General features: G+C 40.4%; 1 protein-coding gene across 2 annotated transcripts in view; it reads left to right on the top strand.

The window, feature by feature from the left end:
* SCFD2 (sec1 family domain containing 2) overlaps positions 1–24,127 on the top strand; it is a 199,878-nt gene that overhangs the window by 103,476 nt on the left and 72,275 nt on the right. The window contains exon 6 of one of the 2 annotated variants that reach the window (XM_088130741.1): positions 667–834. The exons of the other annotated variant lie outside the window; for it this stretch is intronic. Within the exon in view, the coding sequence (XP_087986867.1) occupies positions 667–834 (168 nt within the window). The remainder of the gene's footprint in view (positions 1–666; positions 835–24,127) is intronic. 2 annotated transcript variants of the gene reach the window in all.

Here is a 24,127-nt window from a genome sequence, read left to right as displayed (position 1 = left end):
AGAGAAGCAGCTTAATGTTATTCTGTGAAACCTAAGAAAAAAGATGTGAGCTAGATCGTTTTCTGTGTGCTCTGCTACTGTCCAGACAGTTTTAACACACAACTTTCCAAGGACCATGATCGGTAGTTCTCTTGGATGAAATTCCAGGACTTCCCTACATCATCCACCATCAGAAAACCTCCTTCAATTAATGTGCACAATACTTTTGTTACTCTGTCCAATGAAATTTTTTTCTTCTTTTTTCTTTCTTGTTGTGCCAGTGACTAATTTAGATGTAGGTTTTTTTACGTCTTTTGTCTTACATCTGCTGGTCATCCAGATTTGTGCAGCTAAGATGCTTCTGTGGATGTGTTGTTGAAGAGCTAGTTTGAGAAAGGGGTTTAGCTATAGGGATTTGTATGGGAAGTATAAACTATTCTAAGAATATGTGAGGAGAGCAGGCAAGGACACAGGGCTTCTCTACCAGTAGTGGCCAGTGGGAAGGGTTGTAACCAAGCTGGCTACAGAATTATCATAGCCAAGTCTTTCAGTTACATGCATTAACCAAGGTTGGACTAGTCACTTTTAGTCTACTCTCAAACTCTCCAGATCAATGTGTCAACCAACCCATTTGAAAAAGAAAAAAAAAAGTGGTTGCAGAAGCTTGTATTCTGGTCTCCTTTGCAGCTAATCCAGTACTGCAGAACAGGCTCGGAACCCTGGGACCAAACAGATGGGGGCAATCACACAGCAGATTGTCTAGAACAATTGGTACTGAACAGGACACCACCTCTGACTACATCATCTCCTACTCCATGCTCCATGGATTGTCCGGATGGAGGAGCTCATACCAGTGTAAGAGGGAAAACACCACTTACCATATGGAGCACCTAAAGCTGTCTTTAGGCTGCCCAGCCACAGGCTAATGATGAGATAAAGCAGAGGCATGACATGTCCTCTTGGATGTTACTGAGATACCTTTGCCCTGGGGTAAGGAGGCTCTGTAGATGTGGGTAGTGCCCACTCCAAGGTGCAGTATCAGTATAGTAACAATGAAAGTTGCTTTTCTACCATAAAAAACAGTTTGGACCTGGTACCAAAATAGTACATATTAGCACAAATTCCTAAAATAATACATAATGTTCCTCAAAAAAAAGTGTCATTCTTTCTGCTTCAGTTCTCTTTTATTCAAGTTAAATCTGTGAAAAGATGTGATTATTGGAAGACAAAAAGAGTTTATAAAAGTTTAAAAACTTTTTTTCTTCCATTACAAAGACTGATTGATAATCACATATATGTTTTCTTAAGATGTATAAATCAGTAATGATTAACCATTTTAACACAAAATAACAGGAAAGGGGGGGAAGCTATCTATCAAGGCTGATCCTTGTTGTATAAATAGGGTTAAGATGTCTCATATATAACTTTGATGTATTACTTTAAATGAAAGATTAGTAAGATGTGTCTAGTAGAGTAACAATTTATGACACCTCTTGTAAAAAAAACACACAACTGGTTTGGGCTACAATTCCTTCACATATTTTTAAATCTTGTTGAAGACAATAGATATTAAACAGTCTGCCTACACAGTGCTTTAAGCCTGTATTGTAAACCAATGGCTGAGTGCACTTTTGTGAAAGGGAAATCTCTCTACTCCCATCTGCCCCACATCTCAACACAGTGAGAAAAGGGCACTTCACCTGGAATATGAACAGGCGATTCATAAATCCTAGATCCTCCAAAGTGGTGTCCATGGGAAACGTAGCATCTACAACATTCCTAGATTGCACCCAGTGACACTATTCTTAAAAAAAAATAAAAATAAAATGGCCCAAGCTTTGCAAAATAGCCGCTTTTAATATATATTTTATTAATTTATCTCTTTTACATATACTTTACATATATACTTTTTTGTGTGCTGCTGCTTCAAGGAGGTTATGTGATAGTGTCCTCTAGATTAAGAAATGCCTGGAACTCTCTATATCCCTTTGTAAAATAACACTTTATTGGGAAATGGCTGTGCCAGAGATAATCATGAAGCTAGTGCAGGACAGCTAATAACTAGGAAGTAGTTTCATTTGATGTTTTTTCTGAGCTAACTAATATGTGTAGACTTTAAATATATGTTTTGTTTTTTAACTGCATATTTCATTCTATTGAAGGCAAATTCAGAACTTTGTGTAGTTTAACAAAAGCTTTTTACACCATCTTACTGAATATTGAATTACAGATTAACATATCTTTCTTTGAACAGTAGAACTCAGTTATGTATACAGGTAGTCCTCAGTTAACAACAGTAATTGGAATTTCCAATCGCTAAGCGATGTGGTCATAAAGTGTGATGTGACGTGACCACATTGCTTAGTGAAGGCAATCCTGGCATTCCCCGTTGCCATCGTTAAGCGAGGATTATGGGTCTTTAAGCAAGTCCTAGGCAGCTTGCAAGCAGGCAGGCAAGGCGCGTGATGTGAGCGTGACAGAGCCGGGGGTGACTGCTGCCCAGCAGGGGAGGGTGCGAGCAATATACCAGAGCAACTTGCCACCTTCCCTGCTGGCTTTTCCATTGATTTTGCTTGTGGGAAGCTGGCAGGGTAGGTTGCAAATGGGGATCACATGAGTGTGGGGGTGCTGTGACAGCCAAAACTTGAGGACCGGTCATAAGTCTCCTTTTTCAGCAGCATCTTAATTTCAAAAGGTTGCTGAACGAATGGTTAGTAAGCAAGGACTACCTGTAAATCCTTTTGAATGTATAGAGTATTAGCACTTTTGTAATAGACTCCATAGCTTGCAGTCATTGTGAGATGCCAAAGTGACCTTTAAAGCAAAATAAAACAGCAGTATATACATTCCCCAAAGCATTGTAATTCAATTTTAATTTTGGCAATGAGATTGCCTGATTGGCAAGTTTATTGTAGCGTGGGTGTCCTTATCTAAGTTAAATGTTTCAAACATTGTTTCTGCTGAAAGTCTGATTTTTTAAAAAAAACAAGAAGGAATGTCTAGGCTTGCTTTCTTTTCTTTTCTTTTCTTTTCTGTGAGGTTGTCATAAAAATGTCCCCTCATAAGACACAAAAAAAAAAAAATGAGAAGGACTAAATAGTATATTTCCACAGCAAAGGATGTGTAAAGTGGAAGGTGATGTTTTGTTTTCTTCTGTAAATATTCTTTCATTGGTTTTTATAATTCCCTACTATATTAGTTGTTTAATTGTTGTTTCATTTTTGTATTTACTTTGAAAGGTGAAATATAATTTAAATAATTGCCTAGAATAACAGTATGTCTGCTTTTTTGTTTTTTGGGAAACTGAATAGAATGCTCTTATGAAACTCTACTTTTCTGTTGTATAGCTATTCAGATGGCTATATAGATCCAAAGGGGGGTTCTTGCTATCTAGAAATGAGACCATTTGAGAGCTGAATTTGAATATTTGGAGGTCAACCCAGATAGCATCAGTGTCCCTAACAAATTGGCCAAAGTGATTTGGGATGTTACATTGGAAAATTTCAGGGGACTTGTGCTTGGGAAGTTTCAGCATCAGAAGCATTTTGTCTCTGAATATCAGGTGCTGGAGAGCAACTGTGAACATGTTCTATCCAGAGGTACTTTTTCACTACAATCAAAAAGGTCTTTGGTTTGATCCAGCAGGTTAGTTCCTGGATGTTTCTCGTTCTGCTACATCTGCATCTTATATGGCAGCCTTCACCTTCAGATGCCTTTGGAATCCAATTCCCACAATTCTCTAGGAATTCACAGAATTTCTGAGAATTCTGAAAATCCAAACATCTGTGAATTGTGCAATTGCTCTCTTTGCTTTGCCTGACCTTTTTTCTTCATTTTGCTTCTCCACAACACAGCTCCTTCTGGTCCTCTTCCTCTCTTCATTCTTGGTTATTTCCATATTCTAATGATCCCCTTTGGCCTCTCCTGGCCTGCTGCTTTCTCTTTTTGCCTCTTCATTTCCTCTTTGCCTAGGTCACTCTCAGAGGGTTCATCATCATGACACAAAACAACTTTGGTTGTTGGCTCTGGAGCTCCAGAGCCAGTTTACTCTTTTCCATTAGCTTTCTACAGAATTTAAACATTTAAGTGTGCAAAACTCACTCTTCGTCATAATCTGCTTTTATTGGTTTCATTCACTGAATACTTTTCTTCTGTTCAAGCTGAATGTCCAAAGGAGATGTTTGATTTCCAAAAACTCATCCCACTTCACATTCAACAGGCAGAAGCTTTTACAAAGAAATTTTTCCAAAGTTCTTTCTTTTTTACTGCTTTGTTTTGCAGTAAAGTGGCATCTTGATGCTTTTGAACATTTGTGAGGCCAGCCTGTATGATTGCACCTTATTCCTGCCTCTGTTTCAAAAATCCAGCAGTTTATTTCAGTCGCGCCTCAATACGTGACAGTTACAAGAGCCACAGCCTGGGTGAAATGCTTGCAAGCTCATGGGCTCAGCAGTCGAGTTCTTGACAAATGGCCAGGTTCAGAGTCTTTCCATGAATAATGACTTAACTTTGTCAGTTGTTTTGGCCTCTGCTGTACAGTTATATGTTTCCAGAACAGATGGAGCAGCTCTCGTATGCCATTCTCTGTCTTTTGAACTTCCTGTTCAGCGGTATGGTTCTCATCAACACAGATTCTGCTGAGAGCACCTACTTTTTAAAACTGAAATATCTGGTTTTCGCCCTTAGCAAGAAGCAAGTGAATGGAATTTTACTCTAACGAGAGGCAAATGCGAAAGCACTTGCTTTTCAGCTAAAAATGTGTCTCCAAGACATGAAATTTTAATTGATAGCAATTAGAGATCGGGCAGGACGAAAACAAGGTTTGGATTTCACTGCCCCCCATTTTTTTCCTTTTAATTGCTTTGCAATCACTTGCTGATCAGGGTATGTCAGCAAGATAGCAAGCAGACTGAAAGGTCAGACTTCTGTGTAACATGGCAACTAACTTCACACAGCAGAGGAACATTACCTGCATCTGCAGGAAGACAAGTCCAAGCTACAACCTTGATAGCAGAAAGGAGCTTAAAATATGATACACAGTGCACCCTAAAAAACACCTCAGGACATTTATGCAAGCATAATATCATTAATGAGCTGAGTAACAGTAACATCCCATCATTGCCAGTATGCTTCCCCCTCCTGGACTGTTTGCTAGTCTCCTCTGCTTACTATTATGCAAATGAGCCTTACAGGTTATGTTGCACCAAGCTGACGGCTTTTGCAAGTAGGACAAAATGTAATATTAAGGCTCATCTTGTCCTCCTCCCACACTGCAACTGGAGTCTGCTGCTTTACTTTCAGAGCAACCCTTTGTGCTGTGTAGACAAATAACATTAAACAGGCCTCTTGAACATTGACAAGAAGATCACAGCTTTTAAAAACTGTCCCGGGTAGAAAGCTGCAGCAGTGAAGGAATGTCTCTAGATAAAGACCAAAAGGGCTGGAGGAGTTTTGCTAACTGAAGCTCAGATAAAGGCATTAAGCTGAAAATATGCTTCTCAGGTTTGCTGTGACTGAAAACTGCATCTCAGTGCATCGGGCATATTTGCAATTAATAATTCCCTTCATCTTCTTCATCATCATCATCATCATCATCTTTTGAATAAAGCATTGTGATGGAAATTGTTGTTGTTTATTAAACTCGTATACTGCCTGACTCTCAACAACTCTGGGTGGCTCACAACAGTCAAATAAGGAAATTACAGTAAAATCAATAAAACATAAAAAATAAAGTTAAAAAAAGCAAGCCCAATGAAGCAAGGGGGTCTCACTCTCCCTCGCTGAAGGCCTGGGTGAAGCACCAGGTCTTCGCGGCTCTTCTAAGCAACAGCAGAATGGGGGCCATCCAGATCTCGGGGGGAACCTCATTCCAGAGGGCAGGTGCTGCTTCAGAGAAGGCATGCTTCCGGGGTCCTGAGAGATGGCATTGTTTAATCGAAGGAACCCTGAAGGATCGAATCAGCTGGGCAGATGTTATGAGAGATAGGCAGTCCCTCAAGTAACCAGGCCCTATGCCATGTAGGGCTTTATAGAGAAAGATACACAAAAACTTTGGTGTAGTTTTCTTTTTAATGTTTATCTTATCAGAACTATTTTAATTCCTTCCCCTGCATTACACCTGATGTTAAATGAAGAATTCACAGAGCTAATTCACAGAGTGCCTGGCTAGAAGTGTACTGTAAATAGTTTAAAGCTTTACAACACCACTTGCTACTTCATCAGGAAGCTTAGCTCCCTTTTTTGGACAATGGGGTGTCAAAAAAATCAAAATGGCAGCTGCAACCATGCAGTTGAAGCCCAGCCTATTTTTTACATGCTGTACATATAAATTAGCAATTTATATATACTGGAAACAATTGTAGAAGCTCTCTACAACTCTATTACTCTCTCATTTCATTATGAGCTGGCAGGCAGTTTAAATCTCTGATCTTAAATCTTGGAAGTCAGTCCCACTGATCCTGATTTACTTTGCCTCCAAGAAGGGGTAGTTCCTGCAGATGTTTCAGTCCAATCTGAGCTTATTTCAAAGTATTTTCCTCTGCCAGTGCCTGGATTCTTTTCAAGTTAGTATGTTTTCTATGCAATCATATGTTGGAACTTATTTTGACCATTCTATGAAAAAAAAGTGCTGGAATGCGACAATGCCCAAACCGAAACCCATGACTGAATATTGTAAACTTCTTCAAGTCATAGGTTGTCAGAGAAGAAGTGAGCTGGATAAAAAAAAACTGAATAAAGGACACAGATGGTGCTCGCTCATGATAATAAAGTGAAAAATATCTATGTCAGCCACTTTGAAAAATTTACCAGATCTCGTGTGCCAGTCTGGTTATATATAAAGCGTGCCTAAATCTATTTAGGATGCAGGTACAAGGTAAGGATATCTGCCTAACATGGTCTAGTTGCCTCGTGTATATTTAAATTTTAGTTTTCCCTTCACTCATCCACATTCCTATAAACCTGAAACAAAAGGTCTCCATTTACAAGAGAGGCATTTTAATCCTCGTTTGATTTAGAGTGGCAGTTGCTATTAATTTGTATCTAAGTATCTGTGATCTTTCCCACAGTGTAAAAATTCGCCAGTGTCTTTCCTAGTGAATCAGTCAACCTCTTTGTTCCCTGTGAAGAAGTGAATACACTGGCTATTTTAACTGAAGCCTGTGCTTTCCCTTTTCTGGGTTTCCCCAGCAGATCTTTGGAGATGAATCTGCTCGTGAAATAAAGCCACTTTTTATGCTTTTTAGTACATGCAGAGCATTTGCCAAAGGAGTATCTGTGAACTTACACTAAGACAGCATCCTCCTCTTCCCCTATTTCCTGTTCTGAATAGCTAAAATTGACGATAAACTGCAGTACAGCTCAAGGTAGGAAGAATTCTCTGCCAGAACCTATTTATCACTCCACTGGCTTTGTACCCTTAGCATCCGTCTGAAGTTAAAGGCAAGGCATAGAAGAAGAGTTGACTATTCTCTCTTCCTTCAGCTCTGCCAGCGACAGTGTCTTGTTTAAAGATTAAAATAGATGCTCAGTGTTTAGCCATTAGATTTTCCCATCGATCTAAAAGGCAGCGGACGGGATATCTGATTTTGACTCAGGTGCTTGCTGCTACTTAGTACTAATATAAGTCTGTCTGTTCAGACAAGAAAACAAAGAAGACTTTTAGGCAGCTAGTTTGGAATTTAAATAAACACATCTTGCTGGGAGTTTTTAAATGGTTTCTGAAAGATTGTAGCACCATTACAACCTATGAATGCAGATTTATATTAATGTGGCTTATCAGTTTCATATCTGTTTTGATCCTGGTTTCCGTTCCACCTAGGAAGCAGAAATATAATTGATCATATTAAAATAGTAATGCAGATGTACTTGAATAGAAAGATTAAGGCAAATACTTCTTTATTTCTAACCAAAAAGCATACACCTGGAAAACTTATTTATTTATTTATTTATTTATTTATTTATTTATTTATTTTGTCCCCCATCCATCTCCCCCCAATGGGGGACTCTGGGCGGCTCACAACTTGTTAAAACAATAAATAAATATACAATTAAAACCTATAACAATATACATTCACAATAAAAGGGAAAAAATCCAGGAGGCCGATCATTCAAGGCAGCAACACCAGGCCACTAAGGGACTAGCCAACCCCACAGTTGATGATCCCCCTCCTCGCCCCAGGCCAGATGGCAGAGCCAGGTCTTCAGATCCCTCCGAAAGGCCAGGAGTAAGGGGGCCAATCTCACCTCCAGGGGCAAGATATTCCAAAGTGCGGGGGCTACCGCAGAGAAGGCCTGTCTTCTGGACCCCGCTAGTCAGAGTTCTTTTGCCGAAGGGGTCCGGTGCATGCCCTCTCTGTGTGATCAGGTGGGATGGGATGAAGTCGGGGAGAGGCAGTCCCTCAGGTAACCTGGTCCCATGCCATGTAGGGCTTTAAAGGTGATAACCAACACCTTGAATTGGAACCGGAAGCAAACTGGTAGCCAATGCAGCTCACGAAGCAGTGGTGTTATATGGGTCCTTCGGGCCCCAAAAATAGCTCACGCGGCTGCATTCTGGACCAGCTAAAGCTTCTGGATACTGTTCAAGAGTAGCCCCATGTAGAGCACATTGCAGTAGTCTATCTGGGAGATAACAAGGGCATGAGTGACCGTTCAAAGGGCATCCCGATCCAGGAAAGGGCGTAACTGGTGCACAATCTGAAGTTGTGCAAAAGCCCTCCTGGCCACGGCTGCCACCTGCTCTTCAAGCAGGAGCCGTGAGTCCAGGAGGACCCCCAGATTACACATTGGGTCTGTCTGGGGCAGTGCTACCCCATCCAAGACCAACGATGACAACATCCTGGATACAGAGGAGCCAGTAACCCACAACCACTCTGTCTTACCAGGGTTCAGCCGAAGCCTGTTGTTCCCCATCCAGACCCTTACAGCCTCCAGGCACTGCGAGAGGGCAGTCACGGCCTCACTTATCTCACCTGGGATGGAGATGTATAATTGAGTATCATCAGCATACTGATGATACCTCATCCCATGATGACAGATGATCTCACCCAGCGGTTTCACGTAGATGTTGAAAAGGAGTGGAGAGAGAACCAAACCCTGCAGCACCCCACAAAGGAGGGGCTGAGGATGGGACCTCTCGCTCCCTATCACCACCAATTGGGACCGCCCCTGGAGAAAGACAAACCAGCACAAGCCCACCCCCAATTCCCTGAGTCGTCCCAACAGGATACCGTGGTTGACAGTATCGAAAGCCGCTGAGAGATCAAGGAGAGCAAGGATGGTTGCACTTCCACCATCCCACTCCCTCCAGAGATCATCCATAAGTGCGACCAATGCCGTTTTCATTCCATAACCGGGCCTGAAACCTGACTGGAAGGGGTCCAGATAATCCGTTTCCTCCAGAACCCTTTGGAGCTGTGATGCCACCACTTTCTCAACCACCTTCCCCAAAAAGGGGAGGTGGGAGTCTGGACGGAAATTGTCCAGCATGGTAGGATCCAGGGAGGGTTTTTTGAGGAGCGGGTGCACCAACACCTCTTTAAAGGCAGCTGGGAACACTCCCTCCCGCAAGGATGTATTAACTATCACCAGGATCCAACCGCATGTCACCTCCTGAGCTGCTTTCACCAGCCAGGAGGGACATGGGTCCAGATGACAAGTGGTGGCCTTCACAGTCTGAAGGATCCTGTCCACTTCCTCAGGAACAACCAGATCAAACTGTTCCCAGATAACTGGACAAGAACAATCCCCTGGTATCTCCCCAGACCCTGCGCCATGCTCGGAGTGTAACTTGGAATGAATCCAAGTTAACAAATATTATAGTAGTAATTATATCCCATGATAAATGGGAGAATTATTATTTTCTACACAGGAGGAACTATTCATTGATATGGTTCACGCACAGTTATTTTACCATCAGTAAAAGCATAGCCCTTCTGCCTTAACAAATGTTGGGATTATAACATTTATTTTGGTTCATTCTCTGGCCTGTCACCAGGGACTAAAAGAGTAGGGTTTGCATATGATTCCTGCATTTTCATAGGCTCTTTAATAACCTATTCAACATCAGGAAGCAATTCTTAAGGGGATTTTTCAAATGCTTCATAACCATCCTCCCAGATTTTAACACTATATAGAACCACTATCTTTTGCATATAGGATTCGGTCTTTCTTCAGTAGTGTAAGGCAGGGATAGAAAGTGGACATTTTTAGCAAAGTCTGCAATCAAGGGGGCCAGTTTGAATTCCAAATCCATTTTCATATGGAAAACCAATAAACTACAGGTAGTCCTCATTTAGCGACCATAATTGGGACTGGAAACTTGGTCATTAAGTGAAGTGGTTGCTAAGTGAAACCGCAACTGTGCTTATGATCTTACTTCAGCTTTCCTTTGCTTTAAAGGTGGTCCTTGCTTAACAATGATTTGTTCAGCAACCATTCAAAGTTATGATAGCACTAAATGAGTAGTATTTACAACCAGTACTCAAAGTTCTGGCCGTCGCACCCTACCTGTGGTCACATGATCGCGATATGGGCACTCAGTGACTGGCTCACAATTATGACATTGCAGCATGCTGCAGTCATGTGATTGCATTTGCAACCTTCACTGCCAGCTTCCGACAAACAAAGTCAATGGGGAAGCCAGCAGGAGGTCACAAATGGCGACCACGTGACATTGCACTTAACAACAGTGCAGAATTTGCTTAACAGTGGCATTAGAAGTGCTGGAACTGCTATCATTAAGGGCGCAGTTACATGATATCACACTTATGACTGCATCACTTGGCGATAGAAATTCCAGTCCCAATTACTGTTGTTAACTGAGGACTACCTGTATAGATCTGTGAAGGTTGTAAATGTGAGGATTGATTGTACAGTTACTTTTTCATCACCATCATAACTGTGAATGGTCACTAAATGAGGCAGTTGCTAAATGAGGACTATCTGTAAATTGAAGATCAGGCTTGAGAATGCTTATGCAATCTAGTTTTCCTGACTCTGTTAAACATTGAGAATTCTTGGTATTTGCTGAAGAGAATCAGAAGTAATTTTGGAACAGAAAAGGCAAAATTTTGAATATCAGTGGTTGGCTCAACCCTCCTCCTGCTCAAAGAGAAGGACAGTATTAGCATTAGGATCTTGTAATTTATAAGATAAATATGTAGGCCACTCTTCATGACATGCTGTCTTGTGAACTGCAAGTTTAAGAATTGGTTGGTTCTGCTAATGATTCCTGGGTACAAGAAGAAGAAGTCATCAAGGTTTGACAGCAGCAACAAAGGACAAGCAGCATAAAATAGTTGATGGTATGGAAAGTTGGGACCAGAATCTCACTGACTAATAGAAGTCCTAGCTTCCAGGCATACAAGAGTTGATGAATTATCCTCTGTCTTCAGAAGAATGTAGAAGATAATGCAATAGACTCCAGGAACAGGAAGAATGTCTAAAAGGAATGTGTCAATAATTGAATGTGTCAGTGTATAATATACAGACTTGGTTTTACATATCACACTACGCCATCATTGCCATCAACTTCGTTGTTGATGTATCCCAGGAGAGGGAGGCAGAAGGGCCTTCCCCACCTCCATACTCCCTTGTGAAGGGAATCCTACTTAATAGTTTGTTTTTAAATAATGATTATATTTTATTTGAATTTTTATATTGTTGTAGACACTTTGGATAGAATATTATTCTAAAAAGAAGATTATACATAATTATAATAAATGAATTAATAACTAAATAACTTCAGTGCATATTTAGAATAGGTATGTATAGCATTGCTGTAATACATTTTATGTAAAGCTCAGGGAACTGCACAAACTGGTTATATTAACTATTTAATGAACCTACAAGATGCATTAGTAAAGAGTGGCAAAACTGTGTCTTATAGCAGTATTATTTGTATGTGAGGACGTGAATAATTTCGTAAAATTATCATGACCACATTATTTTTTGGTATTTCTCAGGGAATGCTGGTAACTGGGCTTGAATTAAATTGTTCTGACAGTTTAGCAGTCCTGTGGGGATGTTATAAAAATATCTCTCTACATCAGCACATATGTCCATGTGGGGTTGGCTTTGTGGGGTCCTGAGCCACATGCTCCTTGGTTTTACAGGCAATCTTGGATGACGTTCATCTATCCCATTCCCATTCATCTATCCCAAAGAAATTCCCTGGCAGAGAGTAAGAAGACTCTTTGTTGCTTCTTTTGTCTGACCAGAATCTGATGTATCCTCCCAGGTTGCTCGATTCTGCAGCTCTATTTGTTCTGTATGTGTCCCACATATGACTGAAGAATAGTATTAAACTTGATGATCACCGCTATTTTATTATTGTATTGTATTTTATGCTTGCTTTTTATATTTATCTATATATTTGAGATTATAGATTTTAGATTTCTGTATATGTATCTGTTATACATATTTGATATATATTGCATTTTCTGGAAGTAAGGCTATAATAAAGATAAAGATTAGCCATTTAACAAATACCTGGATTGTACCATATTGGTTCAATTAACATGTTTTCCTTCAATGATTCATTGTTTTATTTCACTTGATGGAAGCTTTTCTGTAAGGTAAAAATACAGATCTACCATGCTAGAACTACATAATAATCTCCCTCCCTCTGTTTTGTTTTTTTAACAAAAAGTTCATTTTTATATTTATACTTGAGGAACATCCAAAGTTGTTGGTTTCAACTTTGTCTTTGATACAGGAAAGTTTTATATGAATATATTTTGGTGTGAAAAGCTTGTCATAAAGAAATCGTTTGCAGATAGTAAACGTTTGCTGTCTTTTCAGTATATCTTTTTGGTATTTGCTTTTTTTATTCATACTAATGAGATTAAACAAATACAGTAGCACAGGAGTTGATGGAAAACATATGTGACTACTCTTGAGTTCAGCTCAACGTTTTTCCCCCAGATCTTTTTAATTAAGACTATAATCCTATACTCAGTTACATGGGAATAAACCCTATTTAATTTAATGGAGCTTGTGTTTCCATCAGAATGTATAGGGATTGCACTGTAATTTATGAAGTCATTTAATCTGAGCAGTCATCTTTACAGTTATATATGCCTCTATATGTTCTATTCATCCCACTTACAACTGATGATCAGTGCTAATCTTGCTGATCACCACTATTAATTTTATTATACTGTAATATTATTATGTTATTTTATTGTATATTATGGTTTTCATTTTTATCTATAGATTTAAGGTGTGTGTGTGTATTGATATGATATGCATATATAATATATATATTGTTTATTGTGATCAAAGGTTGTAATAAGAGAAGAAGAATATAGTTATATATGTTAATTTATTTCTGGCATCTACAGTTAAATAGTTCAAGTTTTAATTTACACTGCGTGCACAATTACTAGGTAAGTTGTATTTTTGAGGATGAATTTCATTATTGAACAACTACAGTGCTCTCAGTCAATCCAAAATGTTAATAAACCTCAAATCTGAATATTTAAGAAAGTAAAAGTGAGATTTGGGCTTTCTTAGGAGCATATCTATGCACAATTATTCGGCAACTATTAGTGTGCAGAATTATTATGCAACTAAATGAAAAACGAAAATTCCCCCATCTCACTCATTTATTTTCATCTGTTAAAGTGAGAATAATAATCAAACAACTCAACATGTTTACAAATAAACATTTCTGACATTTCAAACAAAAAATCAGTGACCAATATATCCACCCTTCTTTGCAATAACAGTCATAAGCCTTCCATTCATGGAGTCTGTCAGTTTCTTCATCTGTTGATGATCAACTTTTTGTGCAGCAGCAACCACAGCCTCCCAGACACTGTTCAGAGAGGTGTACTGTTTTCCTTCACTGTAAATCTCCTGTTTGAGAAGGGCCCACAAGTTCTCAATAGAGTTTAGGTCAGGTGAGGAAGGGGGCCATGTCATTATTCTTTCATCTTTGAGGCCTTTACTGGCTAGCCACGCAGTGGAGTACTTCGATGCATGCGATGGAGCATTGTCCTGCATAAACATCATGGTCTTCTTGAAAGATGCAGACTTTTTCATGTACCACTGCTTGAAGAAAGTGTCTTCTAAAAACTGTCAGTAGGTTTGGGAGTTGATTTTGAGTCCATCTTCAACCCAAAAAGGTCCAACTAGCTCATCTGGAATCATACCAGCCCATACCAGTACCCCACCTCCACCTTGCTGGCGTCCGAGTCGAAGTGGAGCTCTGTGCCCATTACTGATCCAGCCATGGGCCCATCCATCTGGTCTGGCAAGAGTCACTCTCATCTCATCAGTCCATAAAACCTTTGAAAAATCTGTCTTCAGATATTTCTTGGCCCAGTCTTGCCATTTCAACTTATGTGTCTTGTTCAGTGGTGGTCGAGTTTCAGCCTTCCTTACCTTGGCCATGTCTCTGAGCACTGAACACCTTGTACTTCTGGGCACTCCAGGTAGGTTGCAGTTCTGGAATATGATAGCTGTGGAGAATAATGGGTTCCTGGTAGCTTCACGTTTGATTCTTCTCAAATCTTTGGCAGTTAATTTGCGTCTTCTTTTCTCAACACGTTTCTTGCGACCCTGTTGACTATTTGCAACAAAACATTTGATGGTTCTGTGGTCACGCCCCAATATATTAGCAATTTCAAGAGTGCTGCATCCCTCTGAAAGACTTTTTACAATTTTTGACTTTTCAGAGTCAGTTAAATCTCTTTTTTGGCCCATTTTGCCTGAGGAAAAGAAGCTACCTAATAATTATGCACACCTTGATATAGGGTGTTGATCTCCTTAGTCCACACCCTCCCTCATTACACAAATACACATCACTTGATATGCTTATATCCAATAAGCATTCAGGTTTATACAGCTTGGAGGTGGAAAATATGCATAAAAATGATGATATGGTCAAAATACTCACTTGCCTAATAATTGTGCATGCAGTGTAGTATTATTTGAAAGATACTCCAATGTAATACACAGTGAATGTCAGAGCATTTTTGTTCCACAGCTCCCAGAATACCCTGTTAACACTTTTATGTATGTGCAGTTCCAACAACCCTAGGAAAAAGCTACATCACATTTTTGTTTATAGTGACTGCCAGTTTCTCTTGCTGCCCCTCTATGAGGCCTGTAATCATCTATAAAGATGGAACCACCACTCTCATCTTGGTAGTCAGCAAAAAGTTGGAGATAGTATAATCTAAATCACATAGAAATATCTTCCTCTTCTTCATCATTAGCATCAACAGCGCCTTGGATGAGGATCACATCATTCTTTCTCCTCAACCTTGGGGCCAAATTCCAGGGTCCTACAGATGAGGTTGCTAAGGGAACTGCTGTGATGGAGTCAACAGCAAATAGGCCTGGGGTCAATTTTTGAACTGATGTGGATTTGTGCACAGTCAATCCTTCCTTCCTTCCTTCCTTCCTTCCTTCCTTCCTTCCTTCCTTCCTTCCTTCCTTCCTTCCTTCCTTCCTTCCTTCCTTCCTTCCCAGCTAGTAGATGTTTACAGTACACAGAGCACTTATTTTTTTACTTTAAGATTATATTTTACACTCTAAAAGAGTGCTTATTCCCAAGTAGCTGCCTAAAGACTGGCAGCTTGCTAGTTTAGTAATAAATATGATTGAAAAGCTCTCTCATTATATAAGTACCCTTTTCAGGGAAAAAAGAACTAGTAAGGACATTCTGTGAATTGGACCCACTTCAAAGACCATAGTTAGAATCTTGAAGTATGATTCCTTTGCTATTAGTAGTGCCCTTTAGTTAAATACAAGAATAAGAAATGAATTGGGGAGACTATCCAAGAAGCTTGTGGTTTTTCCCGTGGTGGTCCCTTTTTCGCTAAGTATTTATTATCCTGTTTATAGTTTGACCAAAGAGATAGGTTTATTCTGATGAACATGACTTTTAAGTAGGCACAGATAATATACTATCCCTTGCAACAACCAAAAATAAATGGTCTTGGGCTTCACTCTGCCAGTGTAGTTAATAGTTTGGTTCCCATAACTAGTGTTTTGTTTCTTTCAAAGCTTTTATAATTGGGCCTGGCTGTGTGTTTTTCTGTGGGTGGTGAAGGTTTTCATGGACCTGTTCTTTTCATTTGTGGTTTCTTGGCAGCCAGGATGGATGGAGCTGTATAGGTATGGCTAGTCCTGGCAAGTTAGTTTATATATCTAAGGTACCTTTAATGTTATTTAATCTAAGATTAAATATGGTTCAGATACAAATGTTGTTTAGGTACAAATGGTTACTTAATTCAAGGTATCATTATTAGTCTTCAATATACTATGAAGCTTTGTATGTTTTATTTGGACCAGCAGTTATTACTGGTCAATGACTGAAATAAATATGATGATGATGACCAGCAGTTACCCACTGGTTCCAGTTGAGGTTCCTTTACAGCAGTGTCTTTCAACTTTTGTGTTTTCAGGGATTCCTTTCCACACTGACATTTCTTTGGGGAAACTTCAGTGTGTCTACTAGGACATGTTCTAAGGTATTATATCAGTTCACATAAACTATTAGTGAAACATACTAACCGTGCTGAGAATACCCCCAGTGCTCACTTTTACTGCATAGTGAAAGGTACTAAGAAATATTTAGGTAAAGTATCATTCCATAAAGTGTATTTTTTATAACTGATTATATTACAAAAGTTTCTTAGATAAATTTCTCAAGGTGTCATGGAATGTAATTTAAAAAATGCTCCTTGGGCTTTTCAGCAATGGGTGAAATATGTTGGAACTGGGGTTCTGCAATAGTTTCTTTTAGTATGTTGGCTGTCTGTATACTAGATTAACTATGGGAGCTTACTATACAATGTACATGTCAAGGTCAGTTTTTAAGTCTAATTTAAATTATGGATGTGTAGAGAGACTTGTAGGTAGGATGATCATCTTCTTAAAACACATTCTCCAGCTATAGCTCTCATTAGACTCTAAGAACTAATGGGCTAATATCTCAGTTGTGCTTCCAGGAAAATCTTTTGTAACAAGGCATGATACTTCACTTTTTTGCTCGGATGTACATGTATTTCCAGGAGTAACGCATGTACTTTTGTGTTATTTAAGAATACAAAATAGACCATAATACAATAAATATGTAGATTATTTAATTTATAATTATATATTCTTTTGAATATGATTCATATCCAGAGCGGCTGGATAGCATAGTGATTAGAACACCACCTTTGACGCAGGAGATGAGGGTTCAAATCCCCCCTGGTACCTACCTTACCACTGGGGGTCCTTGGGCAAAGACCCCCTAATGCTTCACCTGCCTACCTCAAATATGAGAGTGACACGAACTAAGAGAGTTATGCCAGCTCATACGTTGCCCAGATTAACAAGGTCCACATCAGATGTTGGGGAACCAGGACAATCTGACGATAAGTGGGCTACTGGAACAAACGAAACATGGACAAGACAAGAGAACTTGGAATTGATGGAACGCTACTACAACAGCAGAGCTAATGAGAGGGGATATATGAAACGTATGAGGGAACTATGGATAGACAGAAGACCTACATCCACACTAACTAAGAAACAACTAGTTACCCAGCGCTTCACCATGGTGAGGAGGAAGCTGCTCTCACAACTTGAGATAGACCAACTCCACATTACAACCTGGACTCAAGCAGACCTGGACAAACAACTGGATGTGCAGCCAACACCTGAAGCTGGAACGTCACTGCAACCCCCTCCATTACAGAGCACAGCAGCTGATATGAGGCAGAAGATCATGGATAAACTAGCTACAGTCAACCCTCGAGACCGATTATCAAGGCTCAGTGGAGAAGTACCATCGGATAGTATGCTAGAAGATGCCAGTAGAGCCCTCCAGACAATCCTTACTACCACCATAACTCAAACAAATGAACTGATATCTGCTACAGCTGCTGTAATCCTGGAAATGCTTGGCTACGTGATCAAGAAGAACAGCAGTACATACCACCGCCCCCCCCCCCGGAAAATGAGATTGGAGGCTAAGATCAAGGCAACTCAGAGAGAAGTTAGTCAGCTGGTGGAACTGCAGAAGGGTAGGAAGATTAAGGATAAGACTCGGCTACTAAAAAAATACATGGGCCTGACTCCATCTGAAGCCGTAGAGACTGCTAAACAAAGGCTCACAGCACTGGCTGCCAGGCTAAGAAGATACAATAGAGAAGCAGAGGCCAAGAAGATAAATGCCCTGTTCTCCAGAGAACCATCCAAGGTGTACTCCCAACTGCAGTGCAACAACAGAGTAACAGCAGAGCCACCAGCAGCAGAAACTGAACAGTACTGGAAGAACATATGAGAGAAAGAGAAGACACATAACACCGGTGCAAAGTGGTTGCAGGACCTGAAAACAGACCACAGCAATCTCCCAGAACAGGAACCTACCTGTAGCAGGTATCACCATCACAGTAGCAGACATCCAACAGCGGGTCAAGAACATGAAGAGCTGGACGGCACCTGGCCCGGACATGATCCACACCTACTGGCTAAAGAAACTAACAGCAGTGCATGAACGCCTAACAGCACAGATGAACCAGATGCTAGCAGCAGGCTCCCACCCAGACTGGCTAACACAAGGAAGGACAGTGTTGATCATGAAAGACCCTCACAAGGGAACAGCACCATCCAACTACTGGCCAATAACCTGCCTCCCCACAACATGGAAAGTCCTATCGGGCATCTTAGCTGCCAAGCTATAAGACCATATGGGCCAGTACATGAGCACAGCTCAGAAGGGCACTGGGAATAACACTAGAGGCTCAAAACACCAGTTACTCATCAAGGTCTAGGCAGACCAATCTGAGCACAGCCTGGATTTACTACAGGAAAGCCTTCAACACAATGCCACACTCATGGATCTGTGAATGCCTGGTGCTATACAAAGTCAATAGGACACTAAGGACCTTCCTCAAGAACTCAATGGGACTGTGGAAGACAACACTGGAAATAAACTCAAGACAGCTTGCACAAGTGGCCATCAAGTGCGGTATATACCAAGGTGATGCACTGTCCCCACTGCTGTTCTGCATAGGCTTAAACCCCCTCAGCCAGATAATCACAAGGACTGGATACGGGTACAAGTTCAAGAGTGGAATCACCATTAGCCATCTCCTCTACATGGATGACATCAAGCTGTATGCTAAGAGAGAATGAGAAGGAGTATGAGAAGCTGGAGAAGTACCAGGGCCTGAAGGAAGAACTAGAGAGGATGTGGAAAGTAAAAGGCAAAGTGGTTACAGTGGTGGTAGGAACATTTGGGGCTATGACTCCTAAGCTGGGAGAGTGGCTCCAGCAGATCCCAGGGACAACATCAGAGTTCTCTGTCCAGAAGAGTGCAGGGCTAGGAACAGCTAAAATACTGCGCAGAACCCTCAAACTCCCAGGCCTCTGGTAGAGGACCCAAGATTGAAGAAGACACATACCACCCATATGGGTGAGAGGGGAATTTTTTTTTTCCGTTTCAACAGTATGTATTATCTTCAGATGGGAGGGGGTGGCTGTTTTCAATATACTTACGAGAGATAGATAGATAATATCTGTCTCTTTGTCTTTGTCACGGCTACACAAGGAGTGAGTTGAGAGATGCAAGGAAAAAAATTACACTTAAAATCCTAAAGGGCTTGACACTGCTGGAACTATATTAAAATCGCATTTTCTCTTCTTCTAAACATTGGAGTCAGTCTGATGTGTTAATTGACTCATACTTCTGTTGGTCAGCTGTACATTTCTCAGTTTCTAGATCTGCGGTCACCCATACTGGTATAGTTCCTTTAGCTGGTTTAAAGTGAGAGCTCTGCTATCAGAGAACTGAACAAGTCCAAATGGAAGAACTCACAAGCAACAGCTTGACAATCACCAAAAAGGTCGGATCAGAAACATAAGCTGATTTAAAACACATTTTGTGGTTGCAGAGACCTTACATTTAGATTTTAAAACCAGTGCATTTTAATCAGAATATTGCTGTCCAACAGCATCTCTGGATTCATTCAACCACATTAAATGCTCTTGTCCCTAGCTTAAGTAATTTGTCTTTTTCCTTAGTCATTTTGTAGCTACATGAAAGACTATCTTTTTATATGTTTAACACAATAGAATGTACTGAGATTTAATTTTCTTTGTCCCAGTAATAAAAGTTTTATAAGAATGTGGGGAAAAAATAACATCTTTAGCCAAAGGGTGGTGGTAGTTACGCTCTTCTCTAAGTCATGTTCCATATTCCAGGGCAGAATCCTCCATGAGAAAATATACATGTATCCAAAACAGACTTTTAAATAAGAAGAAAAGCCTCTATATAAATAAAATATTCGGTATTATAGTGCATGATAAATCCTGGGCCTTTATTTCTGGTTTATCTTCCAAATAATCAGGCAGTGTACAGTTCGGCAGCTTGCCCTGCAACCAGTGGTGAGTTAGGTACTGTAAGTTCCCTGCTTCAGCAGCGGGTTGGAACCAATTGCCTTTGGGCCTTTCCATCTCTTCAATCCTACTTCCAAAGGTGTTAAATAGCCTTGGTTTCTTAGGCGTCCTCCTATTCCTTTGGCTGACTGGCAGATAGGCCTCTTTTATTGACTGTGAGACTCTTGCTTTTCCTTTTCCTAGGAGAGTTAAAGCTACAGTCTGAGTAGGGTATGAAGTACAGTCAGATGGCTACAGATTCAATGAAAAGTTCAGTTTGTAATGAAAAGCTTGGAACAATATAATTGAAAGACAGGAGTTAGACATGGGATAGAGTGGGATTATTATGGATAATAATACAAAGTATCCTGAATATTTAATACTGTGAGCCAAGTTGTTACAAAAAAAGCTGAAATCTGACCTTGGGCCTGTAACAGTTTTAAAAATGTTCTTTCTTCTACTGAAGGAGTTGATAATTATTAACAGAAATACTGTGTGGGATTTCTCTCAATGAAGATTGAAACTACATGCTCCAAAAATGAAGATTCAGCGATTCTAACTTCAACGTGAGAAGAAACTTATTGTGTAATATATTAGTGTAGTGCTGACTAATTTGGGGGGAGCAGTACAAATGCAATTCATGGGAAAAAAGAAATGGAATAATGCTAGCATCAGCATCTTTATTTTGTTTCCAAGCTATTCTGTATTACATGATGAATTTGTAGACTCCAATGTTTTGCAATGAAGAGGCTGGATATATATTTTGGGTTGTTGTATTATTTATCTGTGAAAAAGAAATGCAGGAAACTATGAATAGGCTTTCAGATATTTAGGAACATAACTTATTCAGATGTATTTAAATACTAAATTCTTCATGATATGAGAGATCGTGTGGGGAGGCTGGGAAAGGAATGGAAGGGAAAGTAGACGTAAACAATCAAGAGATAGCAGGCAAGTCAGTTGATAGCTTATCTCACAAATGGCAACTTAGTCCAACTGTCAAGAAATACGGGAAGAAGCATTTTAAATCATTCAAAGAGAATCCACCTTGATTAATTCACTATAAATGGGTATTTACCCCAGACTAGTGCTAAAGATACTTTATTGAAGTCTGTATTGTTCTTGCTTTCTTGATCTTGCCCAGCTGCATGGGGCTTGATACATGGCCCTGGCCATCTAGCACAGGCCACTTAGTACATATGGGCTTTTTTGCCCCAAGTTCCTAGGCTTTGAAGTTGACAGCATTCTGTTCCTCTTGACTATGCAACCCATGTCTGTCTTGTTTTTATCATCTCTTCTTATAAACAATATTTCTTTAGCTTATCTTTTCCAATTTATTTTTATATAGTTTCTCTCCTGTAAAATTAAGCAGGAGGCCCAAATGTTTAAGGCATATCTCTTTTTTAAGGCTCAGGCATAGTTGCTTTCCTGAGTTGTCTGGCTTATTACTGGCTTCATTAAATCCGTTTCTTATAGTACGTAATAACATTGGCAAGGAAAATAACAGCCCCCCAAAAACTCAAATACATATGAAATAGATAAAAAACAGAAGGTGCACTTTGAATCGCACCCAGAAGCCAACTGGCAGCCAATGCAGACCCTGAAACGGTGAGCTGATCCTCATATAAGTATGCACCCATCACTGCCTACACCACTGCATTCTGTACCGGCTGTAGCTTCTGAACAGTCTGAACATTCTTCAAGAGCAGCAGCCCTATGCAAAGTGCATTACTGTAGAGAGTAAGGAAGATGATCTTGACAGAGATGGACCAGATCCATTACCAAAATGGCAAGGATAAAAACATGGCTTAAGCCCAAGACAAGAAGGTATGCACAAGCAACTCAGGCAGATACCTTCCTAACTCACATGAGTATAAGGTGTGGGGGGTGGGGAGTAAAGCACAGTCAGACCTACAAGAGTCTGTTACTATGACCAATATTAATAAAAGTGGAGTTAGCCTTCTTGTGGAGTTGATTTCTTGGTTTGGTCTGCATAGTGGGGTTGACAATTGAAGTACAGTAGTCCAGATGGGAAGTGATTAGAGCATAAGTGGCTGCATTTGGCACACAAGATGTAGCTGTACAAAAACCCTCCTAGTCACAGCGGCCACCTGCTGTTCAAGCAGGAGCCATGAGTCTAGGAGAACTCCTAGATTGCAGACCACCTCTTAGTGGATGAGGTCAATCCTGTTCAGTCAGAGATGGAATTTTACTGGAATCATTAAGCCCACAAATCCAGAGCCACTCTCAACTTGGATGGATCTAGTCAGATTCTGTTTTTCTCAATCCAGACTCAGACAACTCCAAACACTGCACTTCCACTGCATCACCTGTTTACCTAGGGATAAGATATATAACTGGGTATCATCAGCATATTGATGATGCCGAACCCTGTGCAGACAGATGATCTCCCCCAGAGCTTTCATGTAGATGTTAAAAAGGCGTGGAGAGAGGAAAGATCCCTGAAGCATTCCCTGGGCAGATCTCTCCTCTTCCACCATCACCAACTGGAACCATCTCTTCAGGAAGCAGCATACAGATTTGATGAATAAATCAATCTTTCCTTTTCATTATCATTATCAGTCTTTCTGTCCATGTATTCCAGGGAGGGCAATCCCTAGTTCTCTCTGCTCCCCATTCCTGAATTCATCCCTCACTGAGCCAGAAGGTATACAGTCAGGTCCAGAAATATTGGGACATTGACACAATTCTAACATCTTTGGCTCTATACACCACCACAATGGATTTGGAATGAAACAAACACAATGTGCCTTAACTGCAGACTGTCAGCTTTCATTTGAGGGTATGTACATCCAACTCAGATGAACGGTGTAGGAATTACAACAGTTTGCATATGTGCCTCCCACTTGGTAAGGGACCAAAAGTAATGGGACAAGTGGCTTCTCAGCTGTTCCATGGCCAGGTGTGTGATATTCCCTCAGTACCCCAATTACAATGTGCAGATAAAAGGCCCAGAGTTCATTTCAAGTGTGCTATTTGCATTTGGAATCTGTTGCTGTCAACTCTCAAGATGAGATCCAAAGAGCTGTCACTATCAGTGAAGCAAGCCATCATTAGGCTGAAGAAACAAAACAAACCCATCAGAGAGATAGCAAGAACATTAGGCGTGGCCAAAACAACTGTTTGGAACATTCCAAAAAGAAGGAACGCATCGGTGAGCTCAGCAACACCAAAAGACCCGGGAGACAGCGGAAAACAACTATAGTGGATGACCAAAGAATCCTTTCCCTGGTGAAGAAAACACCCTTCACAACAGTTGGCCAGATCAAGAACACTCTCCAGGAGGTAGGTGTATGTGTGTCAAAGTCAACAATCAAAAGAAGACTTCACCAGAGTGAATACAGAGGGTTCACCACAAGATGTAAACCATTGGTGAGCCTCAAAAACAGGAAGGCCAGATTAGAGTTTGCCAAACGACATCTAAAAAAGCCTTCACAGTTTTGGAACAACATCCTATGGACAGATGAGACCAAGATCAACTTGTACCAGAGTGATGGGAAGAGAAGAGTATGGAGAAGGAAAGGAACTGCTCATGATCCTAAGCATACCACCTCATCAGTGAAGCATGGTGGTGGTAGTGTCATGGCATGGGCATGTATGGCTGCCAATGGAACTGGTTCTCTTGTATTTATTGATGATGTGACTGCTGACAAAAGCAGCAGGACGAATTCTGCAGTGTTTCGGGCAATATTATCTGCTCACATTCAGCCAAATGCTGCAGAACTCATTGGACGGTGCTTCA

This window comes from Python bivittatus, unplaced genomic scaffold (assembly GCF_059951505.1).
Source record: "Python bivittatus isolate LINGU-HERP-01145 unplaced genomic scaffold, Pbiv_v1 ctg000070_np1212, whole genome shotgun sequence".
Lineage (NCBI taxonomy): Eukaryota > Metazoa > Chordata > Lepidosauria > Squamata > Pythonidae > Python > Python bivittatus.
This window is presented reverse-complemented; position numbering and strand designations above follow the sequence as displayed.